The 19804-nt window shown below is 28.5% G+C and overlaps 3 protein-coding genes across 4 annotated transcripts; 1 reads left to right on the top strand and 2 right to left on the bottom strand.

The window, feature by feature from the left end:
• The first annotated feature begins 3433 nt into the window (after window positions 1–3433).
• Window positions 3434–5216, top strand: LOC111422006 (tubulin alpha-1C chain-like). The gene is made up of 4 exons (XM_023055205.2): window positions 3434–3577; window positions 3645–3855; window positions 3924–4225; window positions 4277–5216. Exons 1-4 carry the CDS (start codon window positions 3575–3577, stop codon window positions 5099–5101), a joined length of 1341 nt encoding a protein of 446 aa, XP_022910973.1. The 5' UTR covers window positions 3434–3574; the 3' UTR covers window positions 5102–5216.
• Window positions 5217–5233: 17 nt separating this feature from the next.
• LOC111422007 (Golgin 104) lies at window positions 5234–14515 on the bottom strand. Of its 2 annotated transcripts, XM_071195471.1 has the most exons (9): window positions 14080–14515; window positions 13352–13564; window positions 13044–13299; window positions 12688–12985; window positions 9612–9792; window positions 9143–9559; window positions 8871–9089; window positions 5636–5649; window positions 5427–5520 (listed from the first exon to the last, which is right to left on the bottom strand). In XM_071195471.1, the coding sequence occupies exons 1-9, from the start codon at window positions 14380–14382 to the stop codon at window positions 5511–5513; spliced, it is 1911 nt and encodes a 636-aa protein (XP_071051572.1). In that variant the 5' UTR covers window positions 14383–14515; the 3' UTR covers window positions 5427–5510. The 2 variants fall into 2 exon arrangements, with proteins under 2 accessions (XP_022910975.2, XP_071051572.1); XM_023055207.2 differs by lacking the exon at window positions 5636–5649 and having other exon boundaries at window positions 5234–5520.
• Window positions 14516–14598: 83 nt separating this feature from the next.
• On the bottom strand, window positions 14599–19111 carry LOC111422009 (ATP-binding cassette sub-family F member 1). Its single transcript, XM_071195470.1, has 9 exons — window positions 18627–19111; window positions 18334–18480; window positions 17468–18282; window positions 16027–16166; window positions 15723–15960; window positions 15492–15666; window positions 15256–15434; window positions 14965–15198; window positions 14599–14916 (listed from the first exon to the last, which is right to left on the bottom strand). The coding sequence occupies exons 1-9, from the start codon at window positions 18973–18975 to the stop codon at window positions 14656–14658; spliced, it is 2538 nt and encodes an 845-aa protein (XP_071051571.1). The 5' UTR covers window positions 18976–19111; the 3' UTR covers window positions 14599–14655.
• Window positions 19112–19804: the final 693 nt, after the last annotated feature.

Genomic DNA, 19804 nt, shown 5'->3' with positions numbered 1-19804 from the left:
TTATAACATCAACAATAACATTTACTCATTATGTTTGTAATTAAAAAATACGATGATTTTCGATTTAATTAAGCCTTAATATAACAAAAATTCAATAAAAAGTTATTAAAAAAAATTAATTAATGTTACTAAATTTCACTAGATGGCGCTAACTCCTACGCGTCTTTTTCAAATGACATTTTTGACGTTTCATTAAAAAAAAATGTAACTTATTTTGAGTTAGAAATAAAACTAAAACTAGAAATTTTTCGTCTTTGACGCACGGCATAATCTTAATATTTCTAGTTTTAGTTTTATTTCTTATAACATCAGAGTGTAATTCTTATGTAAGTACGTCCCAACCTCACTTTTACAACTTAACCTCACTTCACTAATCCGCTTTATAACATTTTAGCGATTTATAAGAACCAATCTCGTTTGAAACAGCTACAAAAAGTAAACTCGGCCGACTTCGAAGACATCGGCCGCCCCCGAAACCATTTACTCAAGTTGCGAGCAGAGATCTAACTCAAAGTTCTGATGTCTCGAAATCCGTGATGGCCGGGGGCGGCCGATGTCTTCAAAAACGGCCGTGTTGGTTTAAAGCTGTGCTGAAACATGATGAAAATTTCAGTTTGTTATCTACCTTTTATCCGTCCTAACCTGATTTTTCTAAACCAACCTAACCTCACTTTTTCAAGTGAAATTTGTGACGTTTCATAAAAATATTAATCCATCTTTCTGAATCGCTTCAGCTCTTCTGAAGCGCTAATATGAAACAAAATCGACGACGTGAATAAAATAACTTTGTTTTTAATAAAACGTCAAAAAATGTCAATTGAAAAAGTGAGGTTAGGACGAATATAAGATAGATAAACACGGTTTACACAAGTTTTAAATTGACACGGCCGGTTTCGAAGACATCGGCCGCCCCCGAAGGCACGAAATATTCATTCTCACAAATGCGAGTAGAGGTTTTCATGTTTCAACGCCCGCGATGGCCGATTATTACTATTGAAATTAATGAAATAAATTTTTGAATAAAGTTTAAACGTCAATGTGACACAAATTCAATGTTACCAACTGTAACCAACTTCACAACCATTTGTCAAAATGAAATGTCAATTTTATGAAACGTCATGTTTTTTTACGAAAATTAATTAATTTATGCTTAAATCATACGAAAAAAGGATTTTGTTTACGTTTTTTTTAATGTCAAACCTTTAGTCTCAAAAAACCAAAAAGTTCCAACTTTCAACTATTAATTTTGACATATTTGTCAACTTCATTAAAAAAAAACCTTTAAAATGAGTTCAAAGATGATGACGTACTTATTTCAAAAAACAAATAAGTTAGAATAAAAAACATTAAACCCGAAGTTAGCAACAATGAAGATAGCAATTTAATTTTTAAATATTAATACCAACCTTAATTTTTGATTTTATTATATTTCTCTTTTTGTGACAAATTTTAACACATTTTATAAAAATTAAGAATATGTCAAAATGACATTGACATTTCAAACTGAAAATTGCTTATATCTCGAGTAATATTGGAATTAAACGTATCATGTATGGACTCATTTTAAAGGATTTTTCACGACAATTACAAATATGTTAAAATTGACGTTGACATTCTTAACCGGAAGTTGACCATAACTTCATTAATATTGCAGATAAATGTGTCGTGTTTGTACTCATTTTAAAGGATTTTTAATGAATATTACAAATATGTCAAAATTGAGGTTGACATTTTAAACCTGAAGTTAATCTAGTGTTGGTCAGTTTTCCGCACTTTCTTTTTACTTTTAACGTGATATAGGTGAACCCATGGGAGTACCAAAAATTTGCTGATATGAAGTACCATTAAAATTGAGAAAGGTGTTATCATAAATAAAGGAAAGGGCTCTGAGAAACAGGTCCCTGTCGACATTAAACTGGTCTGAAACATGATGTCAATTCTCAATAATTATGTTAATGACCAAAGAAATCGAAATGTTAGTGAACAAACTAACCACGTCTAATGAAACAACCATAAAGTTCTCTGGCAACACTGTGCCCCCCAACTCTCTGACGAACTCAAACGTGTTTTTGACATTATAAGTGGATAGTGGGTCGAAAAACATTCTGGCGAACACCGATGCAACACCATAATTGGCTGAGCCAACTGTAGAAATGATTGGTCTAAGTGGAATCCCTTGTTTGTGAACTTTGGGTAGAAAGTAAGCTTTGGATAAAACTGAATTATATTTAGTAAGTTGTTTGAACTGTATATCGTCAATTACCTTGTTGTTTAATAAATCCTTTACCAATTTGTTTATCTTTGTTTGAATGATGTTCGTCATATCTTTGTTGCCTTGGACCTTTTCGTAGGTATTATGATCCTTCAACATCTCCTCTGCTTTCTTCACATAGCCAATTTTATCCAATATCATATATTTTTAGAGAGATGAAAACGAAAATACAGTTCTTCTCAACATTATTCATTTGTCGCTTAGTCAAGTGATGCATAACGCGGTCCAATTATGGGTTATGCCAACATTATAGGTTATGTTACTTCAAAAAGCTGTCAATCATAAACAAGTTTATTTTGGTTACAAATTAAAAATGTACCTTCTAGCTTAAATAGTAGGGTATACATACCTTGCTGTTAAATTATACCCATTGATCCACAAAAAAAAAGTACCATTTACCAGCAATTAGGATTATTTAGTAGACAACCTAAAATTATTTAAAAATGCACTCACTTAATTATTGGTGATTTTACCACATTCTAAGGCTCGAATTTATCGTTTATATTCTTAGAAATTATTTATATTCTTAAAAAGCTCTCAAGTTAAGATAAAATTGAATACCTTGAAATTTAGTTCTGTCATTGACAGTTAACAACTAACTTCAAATTTTTCTCAATTCAGAGCTACCAACTTTAACGCAATTTGATAACGGAGAAATAAATATTTTTGATTTAAACATTAATATTTAAATGATGTGAATACAATATTTATTATTTAATTATTATTAATGAAAATATAAATTGCTTTATAGTTTTGATAATTTGAAATTTTATTATTATTCATAGGTACCAACTTAAATTATTTTTTACTAAATACTCACTTTAATTTATAAATCTGAATTTTTATTAATTTTCAATGATACTAATAAGATATTTTAATATGAGGCATATTTCTTTCTTGGTTGAATCGATTCTTCTTAAATCTCCTTCTAAAAGAGTTTAAACAACTCTTAAAACATCATAAAATGATATTTTTGCCGATAGATGGTAGCAAACAAGGCTATTTTCTTACTTTTGATTCAGGTGCCCTTCATTACATCTCAATCAAGTTTTATTAAAAGTTAATTAAATTAACGTTATTTGTTTTAATAATTTAATATTATCGAATTAAAATTAAATATAAAAAATGAAAAAAAAATGGTATAGCAACCAATGCTTTTTTATTGACAAACAAAAACAAAAGTGATAACGGAAATGTTATTATCCAAATTCTAAAGGGCTCATCCTCTAAAATCAATCAAAATTCTGTGTGCGTACAGTATTTATTGAGGGACTTGTCCAAATTCGAGGTATTAGATCCAAAATGGTATGTAAAAAAAATTAATTTTTCCCTCCAAAGAGTAAAAAAACGAAGTTGACGTTTTAATTGTTAGAGGGAGTGTATTTCGGTGCATATCGGACAAGCGGGAGTCCAAATTGGCAATACAACGTGGGAACTCTACTGTTTAGAACATGGTATCGAAGCAGACGGCAAAGCATCAACAACGACAAACGATAATTGTTATGGGACGTTTTTTTCAGAAGTCGAAAATGGAAAAATGGTGCCAAGAGCTGTTATGGTTGACTTAGAACCTACCGTTGTTGGTAAAAAACCACCAAAACTAATTCAATACTACAATAAATTGATTGTAAATTAAAACTTTTTTTTGTAGATGAAGTAAGAACTGGAAAATATAAACAATTATATCACCCAGAACAATTATTAACTGGAAAAGAGGATGCAGCTAATAATTATGCTCGAGGTCATTACAGCATAGGAAAAGAAATGATTGATGTGGTGATGGAAAGACTTTATAAATTAGCAGAACAATGTTGTGGATTACAAGGATTTTTTGTATTCCACTCATTCGGAGGTGGAACCGGATCTGGATTTACATCTTTACTCATGCAAAAATTATCGCAAGATTTTGGGAAAAAAAGCAAATTAGAATTTGTTGTTTACCCCGCACCACAAGTAAGATTTACAACCAAAATCGTCTAAATCACAATTAATTTTAAATTTTAGGTTTGCACAGCTGTTGTTGAACCTTACAATTCAATTTTAACCACTCACATGACTTTAAACCATTCCGATTGTGCTTTTATGGTGGATAACGAAGCGATTTACGACATTTGCCGTCGAAAATTAGGCATCGAACGTCCCGATTATTCCAATTTGAACCGTTTAATCAGCCAAGTTGTGTCTTCTATAACCGCCAGTTTACGTTTTGATGGGGCCTTAAACGTCGATCTCACCGAATTTCAAACAAATCTAGTTCCATATCCTCGTATTCATTTTCCGTTAGCTTCTTATGCTCCCGTTGTTTCTTTGGATAAAGCATATCATGAAGGGATGTCTGTATCTGAGATAACTTCAGAATTATTTGAACCCGCTAATCAAATGGTGAAATGTGATCCCCGGCAAGGAAAATATATGGCTTGTTGTTTATTATATCGGGGAGATGTTGTTCCTAAAGATGTTAACGCAGCTATTGCTCAAATGAAAGCGAAAAGTAATGTGAGATTTGTTGATTGGTGTCCAACTGGTTTTAAAGTAGGAATTAATTATCAACCACCAACTGTAGTACCAGGTGGTGATTTGGCACGTGTACAAAGAGCCGTTTGTATGTTATCGAATACAACGGCGATAGCTGCTGCTTGGAATAAATTAAATCGTAAATTTGATTTGATGTTTGCAAAAAGGGCTTTTGTTCATTGGTACACTGGTGAAGGTATGGAAGAGGGTGAATTTCAAGAAGCCAGAGAAGATTTGGCTGCCTTAGAAAGAGATTACGAAGAAGTTTCATCTGAATGTTGCGATTACGATGATGATAAATTGTCCGATATGTAAAAGAAAGAAGAGGAGAGTTGTTTTTTTTTAATATTTTTCATAATTTTTTGGATAATGATTTTTACTTGATCTTATTTTATTTATGCTATTCGAAAAATACATCTTATTTTTTTCATTTGGTTCAAAATGGTTTTTATTTTAATGACTTTAACAATAATATATTAATATAGACATTTTTTTTAAATATTTAATACAGAGATTCAATTCGTTTATGTCTTAATTTTTTTGCTTAATTTTTCAATTTCCACTCCCAAAGTATCTACATTTTCCTTTAAAGTGATATTTTCAAGTAAAGCGTCTTCAAGTACAGCCTGCAATTTCCGGTTGATATCTAATGATAATTCTAAGGTTAAATTGTTATCGGAAATTTTTGAACTGTACATTGAAGACATTACTCCGGGATATTTTGCTAAGATCGCCTGCAAAGGAATTAAAATTAAATGAGGTTAGGTTAAAAAATTCATAATAAAAATGAAATACATCGACTTTAAGCGCTAAAAAGTATTAAAATACATAAAGGTTTTAGAAACTTACCAAAATTTGGAAGACTGCAAAAGCGAAATTGATTCTTATCAATTTAAATTAACGAAAAATTGTTAGGTTATGTTTGTTTTTGTTGGTGTCAATTTGACAGATCTCTGATTATCACTTTTACTCATCTTGGCTTTGTACACTTTTTGGTTGAAAATTTTTGATGACACTGTTTTCTCAAAAACTAAAAACTATTTTTCAAAACGTGTTGGCTCATTGGAAAGAGGACACTTTTATTAACATTTTGGGAAATTTTCATACTCATAGTCCAAGAAATTGATTTTATACGAATTTTTAAAACTTAATCGGCGAAAATTGCAAAATTCGAAAAAAGTTTAGATCATAAAAAATTTATTTCTCAAAAACTAAAAATGATTTTTCAAAACGGCTTTTTGCATTAAAAAGAGGATACTTTAATTAATAATTGGTGATATTTCCACAATGATCCTTCAAGAAATGAATTTTATAGCGAATTTTGAAACTTATCGATGAAAATTGCAACATCGAAAATGTTATCAAAACTTCAAATATTGTTTTTTCAAAAACTAAAAGTTATTTTTCAAAACGGGTTGGTTCATTGGAAAGAGGACACTTTTATTAACATTTTGAGAAATTTTCATACTCATATTCCAAGAAGTGGTTTTTATACGAATTTTTAAAACTTAATCGGCGAAATTGCAAAATTCGAAAAAATTTTCGATCATTTCAAAAATTTATTTCTCAAAAACAAAAAATGATTTTTCAAAACGGCTTTTTGCATTAAAAAGAGGATACTTTAATTAATAATTGGTGATATTTCCACAAAGATCCTTCAAGAAATGAATTTTATAGCGAATTTTGAAAGTTATCGATGAAAATTGCAACAACGAAAATTTTATCAAACTTCAAATATTGTTTTCTCAAAAACTAAAAGTTATTTTTCAAAATGGGTTGATTCATTAGAAAGAGGACACTTTTATTAACATTTTGGCAAATTTTCATGCTCGTATTCCAAGAAATCGATTTTATACGAATTTTTAAAACTTAATCGGCGAAAATTGCAAAATTCGAAAAAAAATTCGATCATTTCAAAAATTTTTTTCTCAAAAACAAAAAATGATTTTTCAAAACGGCTTTTTGCATTAAAAAGAGGATACTTTAATTAATAATTGGTGATGTTTCCACAAAGATCCTTCAAGAAATTAATTTAATAGCGAATTTTGAAAGTTATCGATGAAAATTGTGACATCGAAAATTTTATCAAAACTTCAAATATTGTTTTTTCAAAAACTAAAAATTATTTTTCAAAACGGGTTGGTTCATTGGAAAGAGGACACTTTTATTAACATTTTGGGAAATTTTCATACTCATATTTCAAGAAGTGGATTTTATACGAATTTTTAAAAGTTAATCGGCGAAATTGCAAAATTCGAAAAAATTTTCGATCATTTCAAAAATTTATTTCTCAAAAACTAAAAATGATTTTTCAAAACAGCTTTTTGCGTTAAAAAGAGGATACGTTAATTAATAATTGGTGATATTTCCACAAAGATCCTTCAAGAAATGAATTTTATAGCGAATTTTGAAACTTATCGATGAAAATTGCAACATCGAAAATGTTATCAAAACTTCAAATATTGTTTCTTCAAAAACTAAAAATTATTTTTCAAAACGGGTTGGTTCATTGGAAAGAGGACACTTTTATTAACATTTTGGGAAATTTTCATACTCATATTCCAAGAAATCGATTTTATACGAATTTTTAAAACTTAATCGGCGAAAATTGCAAAATTCGAAAAAATGGTTGATCATTTCAAAAATTTATTTGTCAAAAACTAAAAGTGATTTTTCAAAACTGCTTGTTGCATTAAAAAGAGGATACTTTAATTAATAATTGGTGATATTTAAACAAAGATCCTTCAAGAAATGAATTTTATAGCGAATTTTGAAACTTATCGATGAAAATTGCAACATCGAAAATGTTATCAAAACTTCAAATATTGTTTCTTCAAAAACTAAAAATTATTTTTCAAAACGGGTTGGTTCATTGGAAAGAGGACACTTTTATTAACATTTTGGGAAATTTTCATACTCATATTCCAAGAAATCGATTTTATACGAATTTTTAAAACTTAATCGGCGAAAATTGCAAAATTCGAAAAAATGGTTGATCATTTCAAAAATTTATTTGTCAAAAACTAAAAGTGATTTTTCAAAACTGCTTGTTGCATTAAAAAGAGGATACTTTAATTAATAATTGGTGATATTTAAACAAAGATCCTTCAAGAAATGAATTTTATAGCGAATTTTGAAACTTATCGATGAAAATTGAAACATCGAAAATTTTATCAGAACTTCAAATATTGTTTTCTCAAAAACTAAAAGTTATTTTTCAAAACGGGTTGGTTCATTGGAAAGAGGGCACTTTTATTAACATTTTGGGAAATTTCCATACTCATATTCCAAGAAATCGATTTTATACGAATTTTTAAAACTTAATCGGCGAAAATTGCAAAATTCGAAAAAATTGTCGATCATTTCAAAAATTTATTTCTCAAAAACTAAAAGTGATTTTTCAAAACCGCTTGTTACATTAAAAAGAGGATACTTTAATTAATAATTGGTGATATTTCCACAAGGATCCTTCAAGAAATGAATTTTATAGCGAATTTTGAAACTTATCGATGAAAATTGCAACATCGAAAATTTTATCAAAACTTCAAATATTGTTTTCTCAAAAACTAAAAGTTTTTTCTCAAAACGGGTTGGTTGATTGGAAAGAGGACGCTTTTATTAACATTTTGAGAAATTTTCATACTCATATTCCAAGAAATCGATTTTATACGAATTTTTAAAACTTAATGGGCGAAAATTGCAAAATTTGAAAAAATTGTTGACCATTTCAAAAATTTATTTCTCAAAAACTAAAAATGATTTTTTAAAACTGCTTGTTGCATTAAAAAGATGATAATTTACTTAATAATTGGTGATATTTCCACAAGGATCCTTCAAGAAATTAATTTAATAGCGAATTTTGAAAGTTATCGATGAAAATTGTGACATCGAAAAATTTATCAAAACTTCAAATATTGTTTTTTCAAAAACTAAAAATTATTTTTCAAAACGGGTTGGTTCATTAGAAAGAGAATTTTTATAAAGTAATTTAATTCAACACCAACAAAAACAAACATAACCTCAACATGTTTATTCTTATTTTTTACAAATACTTATTTAAATGTATTAAAAATAAAAGGATTACCTTATTATTATCCATACTATTAGAAGATAAAGCACCAGTTTGTTCACGTAAAATATAATTATGTAATAACCTTGATTTTTTTTGTAACTCCGCCACCAAAGTATTAACATGTTCCTCAAGAAAATCGATTTTTTCCGATTTTCTAGCACTAACCCTTTGCAATTTAACTATATGTTCAATTAAAGCTTGTTTATCTAAAACCCTTTCAGGTTGAACAACCTTAAAAACGAAAATAATTAAATTAATTTATTTAAAATTATAATCAAAATTACCTTAACTTGATCTTCGAAATGATTACTTTGAAGCAATTCGCCCCCATTTCTCTCAGTAACAACCCCGTTTAACGAAGTACTCGAACTACTACTACTACTAATAACCGTACTTAAACAATTATTATTTTCGTATTGGTCCAATTTTTTCCGACACTGATTCAACTCCTTGTTGACTTCTCGCAATGATAATTCGAATTTTCGTTTTATAACGGCATTTTCACCTTTTTGATCGCCAATTTCCACAGTTAATTGATCGCATAATTTTGATTTATCTTCCAATTTTTTTAATAAAGTTTCAATTTCACTCGAAGATTTCTTTTTTTCTTCCATTAATTGGTTCGATAATAAAATCGCTTTCGTTTCTTGCTCTTTCGTACCTCTCTTTAATAACGTTTGTTCACATATTAATTGTTGAACCTAAATATACACATTTCAGTCACTTTTTTTTACAAATAAATTATAAAATTACCTTAGTTTCCATTGCTGTAAACTCCGATTGTAACCTAACATTTTTATCGGTTAATTGTTGAGTAAATAATAATAAATCAGCCTCTTTTATATGACAAGATTCCATATCGGATTCTAATTCACTATTTCTTAGTTTTAGATGGTTCATTTGCTCTTTATAAGCACTTAATTGTTCTTGTTCACTAAAAGAATTAATTTTAAATTATTAAACAAATTAAAACTAACACTAGACCGAGGGTTTAGTTGAAACCCGATATTTTCTAGTTCTAGGTCTTATGTTGTATGTCAACCTCAATTTTGACATATTTGTAATCTTCATTAAAAATCCTTTAAAATGAGTACAAACACGACATATTTATCTTCAATATTAATGAAGTTATGGTCAACTTCCGGTTAGAAACGTCAACGTCAATTTTGACATATTTGTAATCGTCGTGAAAAATCCTTTAAAATGAGCCCAAACATGATACGTTTAATTCCAATATTACTCGAGATATAAGCAACTTCCGGTTTGAAATGTCAACGTCATTTTGACATATTCTTAATTTTTATAAAATGTCTATAAATTTATCACAAAAACAAAAATATAATAAAAAAAATCAGAAATTAAGGTTGGGATTAATATTTAAAAATTAAATAGCTAACTTCATTGGTGCTAATTTCCGGTGTAACTTCTTTTATTCAAACTTTTTTGTTTTTTGAGATAATTCCATCATGTTTGGACTCATTTTAAAGGTTTTTTAATAAAGAATACATCATGAAAGAACACCATGAAGTTGTTCATTTATCTACTATACGATAATTAACTTCAGGTATAAAATGTAAACCTCAATTTTAACATATTTGTAATGTTCATTAAAAATCCTTTAAAATAAGTACAAACACGACATATTTATCTTCAATATTAATGAAGTTATGGTCAACTTCCGGTTAGAAATGTCAACGTCAATTTTGACATATTTGTAATCTTCATTAAAAATCCTTTAAAATGAGTACAAACACGACATACTTATCTTCAATATTAATTAAGTTGTGATCAACTTCCGGTTAAGAATGTCAATTTTGACATATTTGTAATCGTCGTGAAAATTCCTTTAAAATGTGCCCGAACATGATACGTTTAATTCCAATATTACTCGAGATATAAGCAACTTCCGGTTTGAAATGTCAACGTCATTTTACCATATTCTTAATTTTTATAAAATGTCTCAAAATTTATTACAAAAACAAAAATATAATAAAAAAAATCAGAAATTAGGGTTGGTATTAATATTTAAAAATTAAATTGCTAACTTCATTGTTGCTAACTTCGGGTTTAATATTTTTTCTTCTAAGTTTTTTGTTTCTTGAGATAGGTGCGTCATGTTTGGACTCATTTTAAAGGTTATTTTATAAAGATTACGAATATGGTAAAAAAATTAAAGTTGACATTAACACCTGAAAGTTTTTTATTACCCCAACCTCAATTTTGCCATATTTGTAATGTTCATTAAAAATCCTTTAAAATGAATATAAACACGACATATTTATCTTCAATATTAACAAAGTTATGGTCAACTTCCGGTTAGAAATGTCAATGTCAATTTTGACATATTTGTAATCATCGTGAAAAATCCTTTAAAATAAGCCGAAACATGATACGTTTAATTCCAATATTACTCGAGATATAAGCAACTTCCGCTTTGAAATGTCAACGTCATTTTACCATATTCTTAATTTTTATAAAATGTCGCAAAATTTATCACAAAAACAAAAATATAATAAAAAAAATCTAAAATTAAGGTTGGTATTAATATTTAAAAATTAAATAGCTATCTTCATTGTTGCTAACTTCGGATTTAATATTTTTTATTCTAAGTTTTTTGTTTCTTGAGATAGGTGCGTCATGTTTGGACTCATTTTAAAGGTTGTTTTATAAAGATTACGAATATGGTAAAAAAATTAAAGTTGACATTAACACCTGAAAGTTTTTTCTTACCCCAACCTCAATTTTGACATATTTGTAATGTTCATTAAAAATCCTTTAAAATGAATATAAACACGACATATTTATCTTCAATATTAACAAAGTTATGGTCAACTTCCGGTTAGAAATGTCAATGTCAATTTTGACATATTTGTAATCGTCGTGAAAAATCCTTTAAAATGCCCAAACATGATACGTTTAATTCCAATATTACTCGAGATATAAGCAACTTCCGGTTTGAAATGTCAACGTCACTTTGACACACTCTTAATTTTTAAAAAATGTCTCAAAATTTATCACAAAAACAAAAATATAATAAAAAAAAATCAAAAGTTAAGGTTGGTATTAATATTTAAAAATTAAATTGCTAACTTCATTATTGCTAACTTCGGGTGTAATTCTTCTATTCTAACTTTTTTGTATTTTGAGATAAATGTATCATGTTTGGACTCATTTTAAAGGTTTTTTGGTAAAGAATACATCATGAAAGAACACCATGAAGTTGTCCGTTTGTTTATTATATGATAACTAACTTCAGGTGTAAAACGTCAACCTCAATTTTGACATATTTCTAATCTTCATTAAAAATCCTTTAAAGTGAGTATAACACGACATATTTATCTTCAATATTAATGAAGTTATGGTCAACTTCCGGCTTGAAATGTCAACGTCAATTTGACATATTCATAATTTTTATAAAATGTCTCGAAATTTATCACAAAAACAAAAATATAATTAAAAGAATCAAAAATTAAGGTTGGTATTAATATTTAAAAATTAAATTGCTATCTTCATTGTTGCTAACTTCGGGTTTAATATTTTTTAGTCTAACTTTTCTGTTTTTTGAGATAAGTGCGTCATGTTTGGACTCATTTTAACGGTAATGTTATAAAGATTACGAATATAATAATAAAATTAAAGTTGACATTAACACTTGAAAGTTCGGGTTTAGCCGTGTGGCGAAATCCGAATGTTTTTAGGCGGCTAACAACATCTCGAATTTTCTTAGTGTATTTTTTGCTTAAAACTAACAAATAGCAACCATTCTTTTAGGCGCGTCAATTTGAAAACACTCCTCCGAATTAAAAAATAGAGTATAGGATATACTCACTTTTTTAATTGTAATTTAATTTGGGCCAACTCAGCATTTTTCGAGCATAAATCGGCCGCATCTTCTCTTTGTTGGTCGGCATAACATCGTAACTCACTCAATTTTTGCTCCATTTCTAACCGATCTCTTTCTAATTGTTGCACCTTTTGCGATAACTCATTATTTTCATCTAAAACATTTTTGTGTTTGCTTTGGGCCTTTTCCATTTCACTTTGTAACAATTTAATTTGTTGTTCTTTATCGTTTTTTTCATGTCGCAACATGATTAACGTTGCTTGTTGTTCTTTTAATTGTTGATCTTCAAAACAAAAAAATACATTTTTAATAATTCCAAAAAACGCTTTTTTATTAATCACCTAAAAGATGAGCTCGATTTTCCTGTGATGTATGAAAATTTTTAATACTTTCTTGACTCTCTTTTTTCGTTTGATCAATTTCGTTTAAAACTTCTTGTAATTTTACGTTTAAACCTTCAATTTTAGATTCTTTTTCTTTCCTCATATCCAATTCGCTTTTTAAATTATTTTGTAACCATTTCATTTTAGTTTCTAGATTAGCCAAATCAGTTTTTGTGTGTTGCACCTCGGTTTGACTTTGTTTTAATTCATGACACTAAAAACTCAATAAAATCAACCTCTATAATTAATGTTGAAGTAAAAATTACCTTATTATCTAACATTTGACAAATTCTAGCTTTCTCCGTGCCCATTTGGTTAACTTTGTACTGCAAAATATCAATCTCTCGCAAACATTCTTTATGTTTCTTTTCTAAAGCGTCTTTTGCATATTTTTGCTCGATCACATTTTTTTCACTACAAGCGTATCTTAATACCATAGTTTCTTTGTCTTTAACAGCTTGTTCTTTTTCTTTAAGTACCTAAATTCAAAAAAAACTTTATTTAAATAATAAATAACCTAAAAATATTAATTTAAGGTAAGATTAAAAGATGGCGCCACTAAATAATAATTATTTTTTTTTATAACGAAATTATTAATATCACATTTTTTTCACTACAAGCGTATCTTAATACCATAGTTTCATTGTCTTTAACAGCTTGTTCTTTTTGTTTAAGTACCTAAATTAAAAAAAAACTTTATTTAAGTAATAAATAACCTAAAAATATTAGTTTCAAGTACGATTAAAAGGTGGCGCCACTAAATAATAATTTTTTTTATAACGGAATTATTAATATATTAAAAGAAACAAAAAATAAATTAATTGTTATCACTTTTTAACAAAACCATATTGATAAGATTATTATTTTATCTGCGAAATGTATTAATAATAAAAATGGATAAATATATTAGTTGAAATAATATTGTAGAGATGGCGCTACTTAACACAACTTAATAATGAAGGATTTTTTTTAATATTTTTTTTAATTAACTCACATTATCATATTTACTCTGTAACATCTCCTTAGCTTCCCCCAATTTCTTAAATTTCTCCTCCAACCCATTAAACCTTCCATAAAGACTCAATAATTGCACCTCTAAATCTTCACATTTTCCACACACTTTTACCTTTTCACACTCTGTTTCACTATCGAGGACCTTATTATCATCTTCTGAGGAATTAACGTAATCGGATTCGCTTTCAAAGTCATCTTTACGAACCCCTTCTGGAAAGTTGTTAACATCTTGAAGGGATTTTACCGCAATATTTTCGCCCACACCGCTTTCCGATGTCTCCATTATGGAATGTAATGAACTATTGAAGGTTTTTTTTAATTAAAAACGCACTACATCGTTTGGATTTTAAAATATTTCAGGGATTTTTTAAGACATTAACTACCGACATTGGAATGTCAACCATGTCAACGTAAATAATAGTGAAGTTAGCGATTAATTGTATGGATTTTATTTTTAAAGGTAGGCAACCCAAATTGATTTTAAAAGAAATTAAATAAATTAGAAAATGTAAATATTTTTTATTTATTTAATAACACGATTCAACCTCGTTATTTTTTACTGTAATACAGCGGCGTTTGCAGCTACACTTGGATTATTAATAACCTCTCCCAAACTATCGAGTAATTCTTTTCTATAATCGTCGAAATCACCTTCAACTTCATTGATAGTCTGATCTTCAATTACGTAAAGAGCACAATCGGTTTCTCGAATAAGTCTCTCGTCGTGAGAAACGATAATAACACCACCTTTATAATCGTTTATTGCATCAGCTAAAGCATCAATTGATTCTATATCTAAATTATTCGTGGGTTCATCCTACAAATTCAATATAAAGATAATTTCAAGAAAGAGAATAAATCTTACAAGAATAACAACATCGGGTGCATTTAAACAAAGCTCTGCTAAAGCAACCCGGGCTTTTTGTCCACCAGATAAATCCTTCATTTTAATTGTATGCGCATGGCTCGCCAAACCAAAAGTTCCAAGTTGTTTTCGAGCTTTTTCATAGGGTAAATCAAAGAGGCGCATTAAATACTCCGAGGGGGTTTCTTCCGCGGTTAAATGCTCGCCGGAGTGTTGATCAAAACGTCCAATACGCTTTAATAAAAAAATTATTTGATTAAAATTGATTTTTTTTTGGGTTATGTTATTTACTAAACGATAATTTTTTCGAACTTCTCCCTCTAATGGTTGTATATCGCTGGTTAATAATTTTAAAAACGTTGATTTTCCAACTCCATTCGGCCCAACGATAGCTACGCGACTGTTTAAGTCAATTCCAAAATCGGTTTTGATAAATAAAGGTTTTTGAGTTGGATAAGCAAAAGTAACATCTAAAAAAATTTATGGTTTTAATTAATTAACCATTAATAATTAAATAATTTAATTACTGTGAAGTCCTAAAATTGGTGGTTGTAAAGGTGGAGGTTCTGGGAAAGAAAATTTAACAATGTAATCTTTTGGTTTTTGTAATAACTCGGTCATTTGAACGTCATCCTCGGTTTTTTGCATCTTTGTTCTATTTTTTTCTTGTTTCCGAGTTAAAACTTCTTTTTGTTTCTTTTCCTAAATAAAAAAAAAACATTTAAAATAATTATTCAATAATAAAAGAATAAACATACGGCTTGTTTTTTAGATTGTCCATGCGCTTTCATTTCTTTAATCTTTTTCTCTTGCTTTTCATACTCTTTAATCATCTCTTTACGTTTTTGAACAAACATTTTCTTGAACATTGAATAATTACCTTTATAATAATACAATTTACATTGATCTAAATGAATAATTTCGTTACAAACATTATCTAAGAAAGATTGGTCATGAGATACGATTAATAAAGTTTTTTTCCATCCTTGTAAATAACTAAAAGAAATTTAAGTATTATTTGTATTAATAATACAAAATTATATTTATGACATTTTGACTTACTTATCGAGCCAAATTACGGCGTTTAAATCTAAATGATTTGTAGGTTCGTCGAGTAATAATAAAGTTGGTTCTAAATATAAAGCTCTAGCTAAAGACACACGCATTCTCCACCCACCAGAAAAGTTTTTCGTTTGACGATTCTAAAATAAATTATATTAACCCTAGGAAACTAAAGTATCGTAAAAATTACGAGTTCAATTAAGATATACATGTTTTTTGAGATAAATACATCATGTTTGGACTCATTTTAAAAGTTTTTGAATACATCATGAAAGAACACCATGAAGTCGTCCATTTGTCTATTATACGATAATTAACTTCAGGTGTCAACCTCAATTTTGACATATTTGTAATCTTCATTAAAAATCCTTTAAAATAAGTACAAACACGACGTATTTATCTTCAATATTAATGAAGTTATGGTCAAGTTCCGGTTAGAAATGTCAACGTCAATTTTGACATATTTGTTATCGTCGTGAAAAATCCTTTAAAATAAGCCCAAACATGATACATTTAATTCCAATATTACTCGAGATATAAGCAACTTCCGGTTTGAAATGTCAACGTCATTTTGACATATTTTTAATTTTTATAAAATGTCTCAGAATTTATCACAAAAAAATAAAAAAAAAATCAAAAATTAAGGTTGGTATTAATATTTAAAAATTAAATTGCTAACTTCATTGTTGCTAACTTCAGGTGTAATTTTTTTAAATTTTAACTTTTTTGTTTTTTGAGATAGAGGCATCATGTTTGTACTCATTTTAAAGGTTATTTTATAAAGATTACGAATATAATAATAAAATTAAAATTGACATTAACACCTGAAAGTTTTTTTTTTAGCTGTGCGTCGAAACGCTTTCAGAAAACACCAAATTTATTTTTAGGCGCATGGCTAACCGGTGATACACTGCTTAAAAAGTATAAGTTCCAATTCGTGCTTTATTTTTAAATTTTCCGCTAAGAATTTTAAAAGTTGAAGTTTGTTCAAAATGACATTTGGAAACGTCACTTTAAAGTGATTTTTCGGTAATATAATAAAGTAATAATGGTATGATTAATTAATTAGATTATCAGTGACATTATAGATGATTATCTACCGGTTCGGTTCTTAGCTGAACTATTTCAAAATATCCCCAACAGATGGCGCCACATCCGTTCAATATTTTTAGTAAGACATTTTTTTTTAAAAAGTTGCATTTCTAGGAAGCTATTTTCTATGACCGGTTTCAAGAAGAAAATTTGTGCTGTGTCGATTGTGTTGAGGACTTGTAATTTCCAAATTTGGCCTAAACATATTTTCAATGATATATTTTGAGTAATAAACTCATAAATGTCAAAATTTGTACCTAGAAGTATTTTTTTACGCTTTAACATCACTTTTGAACAGTTTAGTTTTCTACGGTTAAATTTTTTTTTAAATTCCTATTAAATTAATTACCTGCATTTCTTTAGAAAATCCTAACCCAGCTAAAATTCTTCTCGCCCTAGGCTCAGCAGAATCAGCCCCGATAGCCTTTAATTCCGCATAAACCTCATTTAACCTATCTTGAACGTCCAATTTTCCCGATTGAGCCTCTTCCTCTAATTTTTTCGCCTCATCAAGTAATTCCGTACGTTTCACGTCCGCTTTAAGCACCGATTCGACGGCTGTATAATCGTCGGCGACAACTTCTTGTTCGCAATATAATATATCGATGTTTGGAGGTATTGTAAAAGCTCTTTGAGCGATGTGACGTAATAAAGTGGTTTTTCCATGACCGTTAGGGCCAACTAAACCATAATGACGACCTTGGGCGATTAATAAATTAGCGTTAACAAATAAATCTTTTCCTTTGGCGGAAATGCTAAAGTTTTCAACTTTTATGTCGACAGCGTTTTCCATTGCCGCCATTTGACCCACGGTTTTTTGCATCTGTGAAACTGTAAAGTTTGAGTCTAGTTCGGAATGACCTTGACCACCTTTTTTCATCATCATTTCCATTTGTTTTTGATATTCTTCTTCTTTTTTCTTCTTTTTCTTTTCTTTGTGGGTCAATTTTTTTTCTATTTCTTTCATTTCAGTGGGTTCTTCGAGTTTTGTTTCAACCAATTTATCATTTATTTCTTCTAATTGTTTTTCCATTTCACTTTTAGTATCACCTACCTTTTCTTCTTTTACTTTCTCAACTTCAACAATTCCTTCTTTTTCTTCATTTTCTATTACATCATCTAAATTTTCATCTTCATCTTCCGATGGTGGTTTAAATTTTTTTACTACAAAAATCAATAATTTAATAACAATTAAATGAATTTTTAATTCCTTACTATTTTTCTTTTTATTTTTCTTCTTTATTGGTTTTAATTCCCCTTCAATTTCAGGATCTTCCTCAACTAATTCCTCAGTTTTTTCATCATCTTTAGCAGCATTATCATCCTCTTCATCAGATTCAACCTTATTCTTTTTATTTTTAGCTACAACAAAAATAATTTTTGGCAAATTAAACCAATTAATTCAAGATTTGGTACAATTTCAACAAATATTTTAATTTTATCAATAGATGTCGCCACATCCGTGGACGATTTTGAGGTTATTTGTCATTAATTTAAAAAAAACTTACATTTTTTTTGTGTCTTTTTCACCATAACCGGAGTTTCATCATCCGAAATATCTTTCAAATTCAATTCAACATCCTTCTCATCACCCCAATCATCATCGTTTTTGTTTTTGTTCTTTTTGCCTTTCTTCACAACTTTACTCACATTATTCTTATTTTCTTTGGGTATTTCCTCGTTATCTGACGGGATCTTTGTTTTATTTTCATCATCACTCCAATCATCAGTCTTATTCTTGCCTTTTTTATTTTTTCCTTTCGCCGTTTTCGAGGATTTTGCTTCTACGGCAGGTTTCGTTTCATTGAAGTCGTCGTCCAGGTCCTGATTTTTCTTATTACCACGTTTTTTCGACATCTTAACTTAAAGGGGAAGTGTTGTGTGAGATAATTTTTCGATTTTGATAGGTTTTCAAGTTCTAAAATGGGTTATTTTAGGGAAGTGTAAAAAAGCTATGACAGATGGACCAGAACTGTCAAATTACACGTGGAGCGAGTTAGGGGATTTTAAATTATCTTCTTTTTAAAACTAATAACTTTAAAAATATAATTATATCAACAATTCGATAAAGATTGAACATGTTAAAGTTAGTTTAATAAAAATTTTAAATAAACATTAATAAATTTTTAGTTTTAATAATAACCAAGTTAGCCAACTTAAAATTATGTTGATCACTACATAGCACAAATTTATTTTTTATTTATTAAGTAAAAAAACCATAAAACCACCAATAATTTTAGTTAATTTGTTTATTAGATTATATAAAAATAAAACTTATAATAATAAATAATCAAAATAAAGATTATTTCGATTCCGAAGCCTCTTTATTCTTCTCTTTAGCTTTCTTAATTCCATTGTTCCTCATTTTATTCCTTATCTGATTCATTTTCAGTTGATTATTATGTTGGACAGTATTTTTTAAGATATTATTTAAAAAAACCTTGTTTGTCTGCATGGGCCGTTTCATTTGGGTTGCTTTAAATTCCGCCTCACGTTTTGCCATAAATTTCTTTGCGTCTCGAATTAATTCTTCCACAGCCAATCTTATATTTCAACCGAAATAAATAAAGCATTATTTAAGCATTGCTATTATCAATAAAGTTTAATCCTCACCGTGTTAATTCTTCATCATCCATTTTTGGAGAAATAAGAAAGAATCAAAAAATATTAAACGGAAATGTTCTTG

The sequence above is a fragment of the Onthophagus taurus genome, chromosome 3 (genome assembly GCF_036711975.1).
Source record: "Onthophagus taurus isolate NC chromosome 3, IU_Otau_3.0, whole genome shotgun sequence".
NCBI lineage: Eukaryota > Metazoa > Arthropoda > Insecta > Coleoptera > Scarabaeidae > Onthophagus > Onthophagus taurus.
Note: the sequence above shows the minus strand (reverse complement) of the source record. Positions and strands in the feature narration are given on the sequence as shown.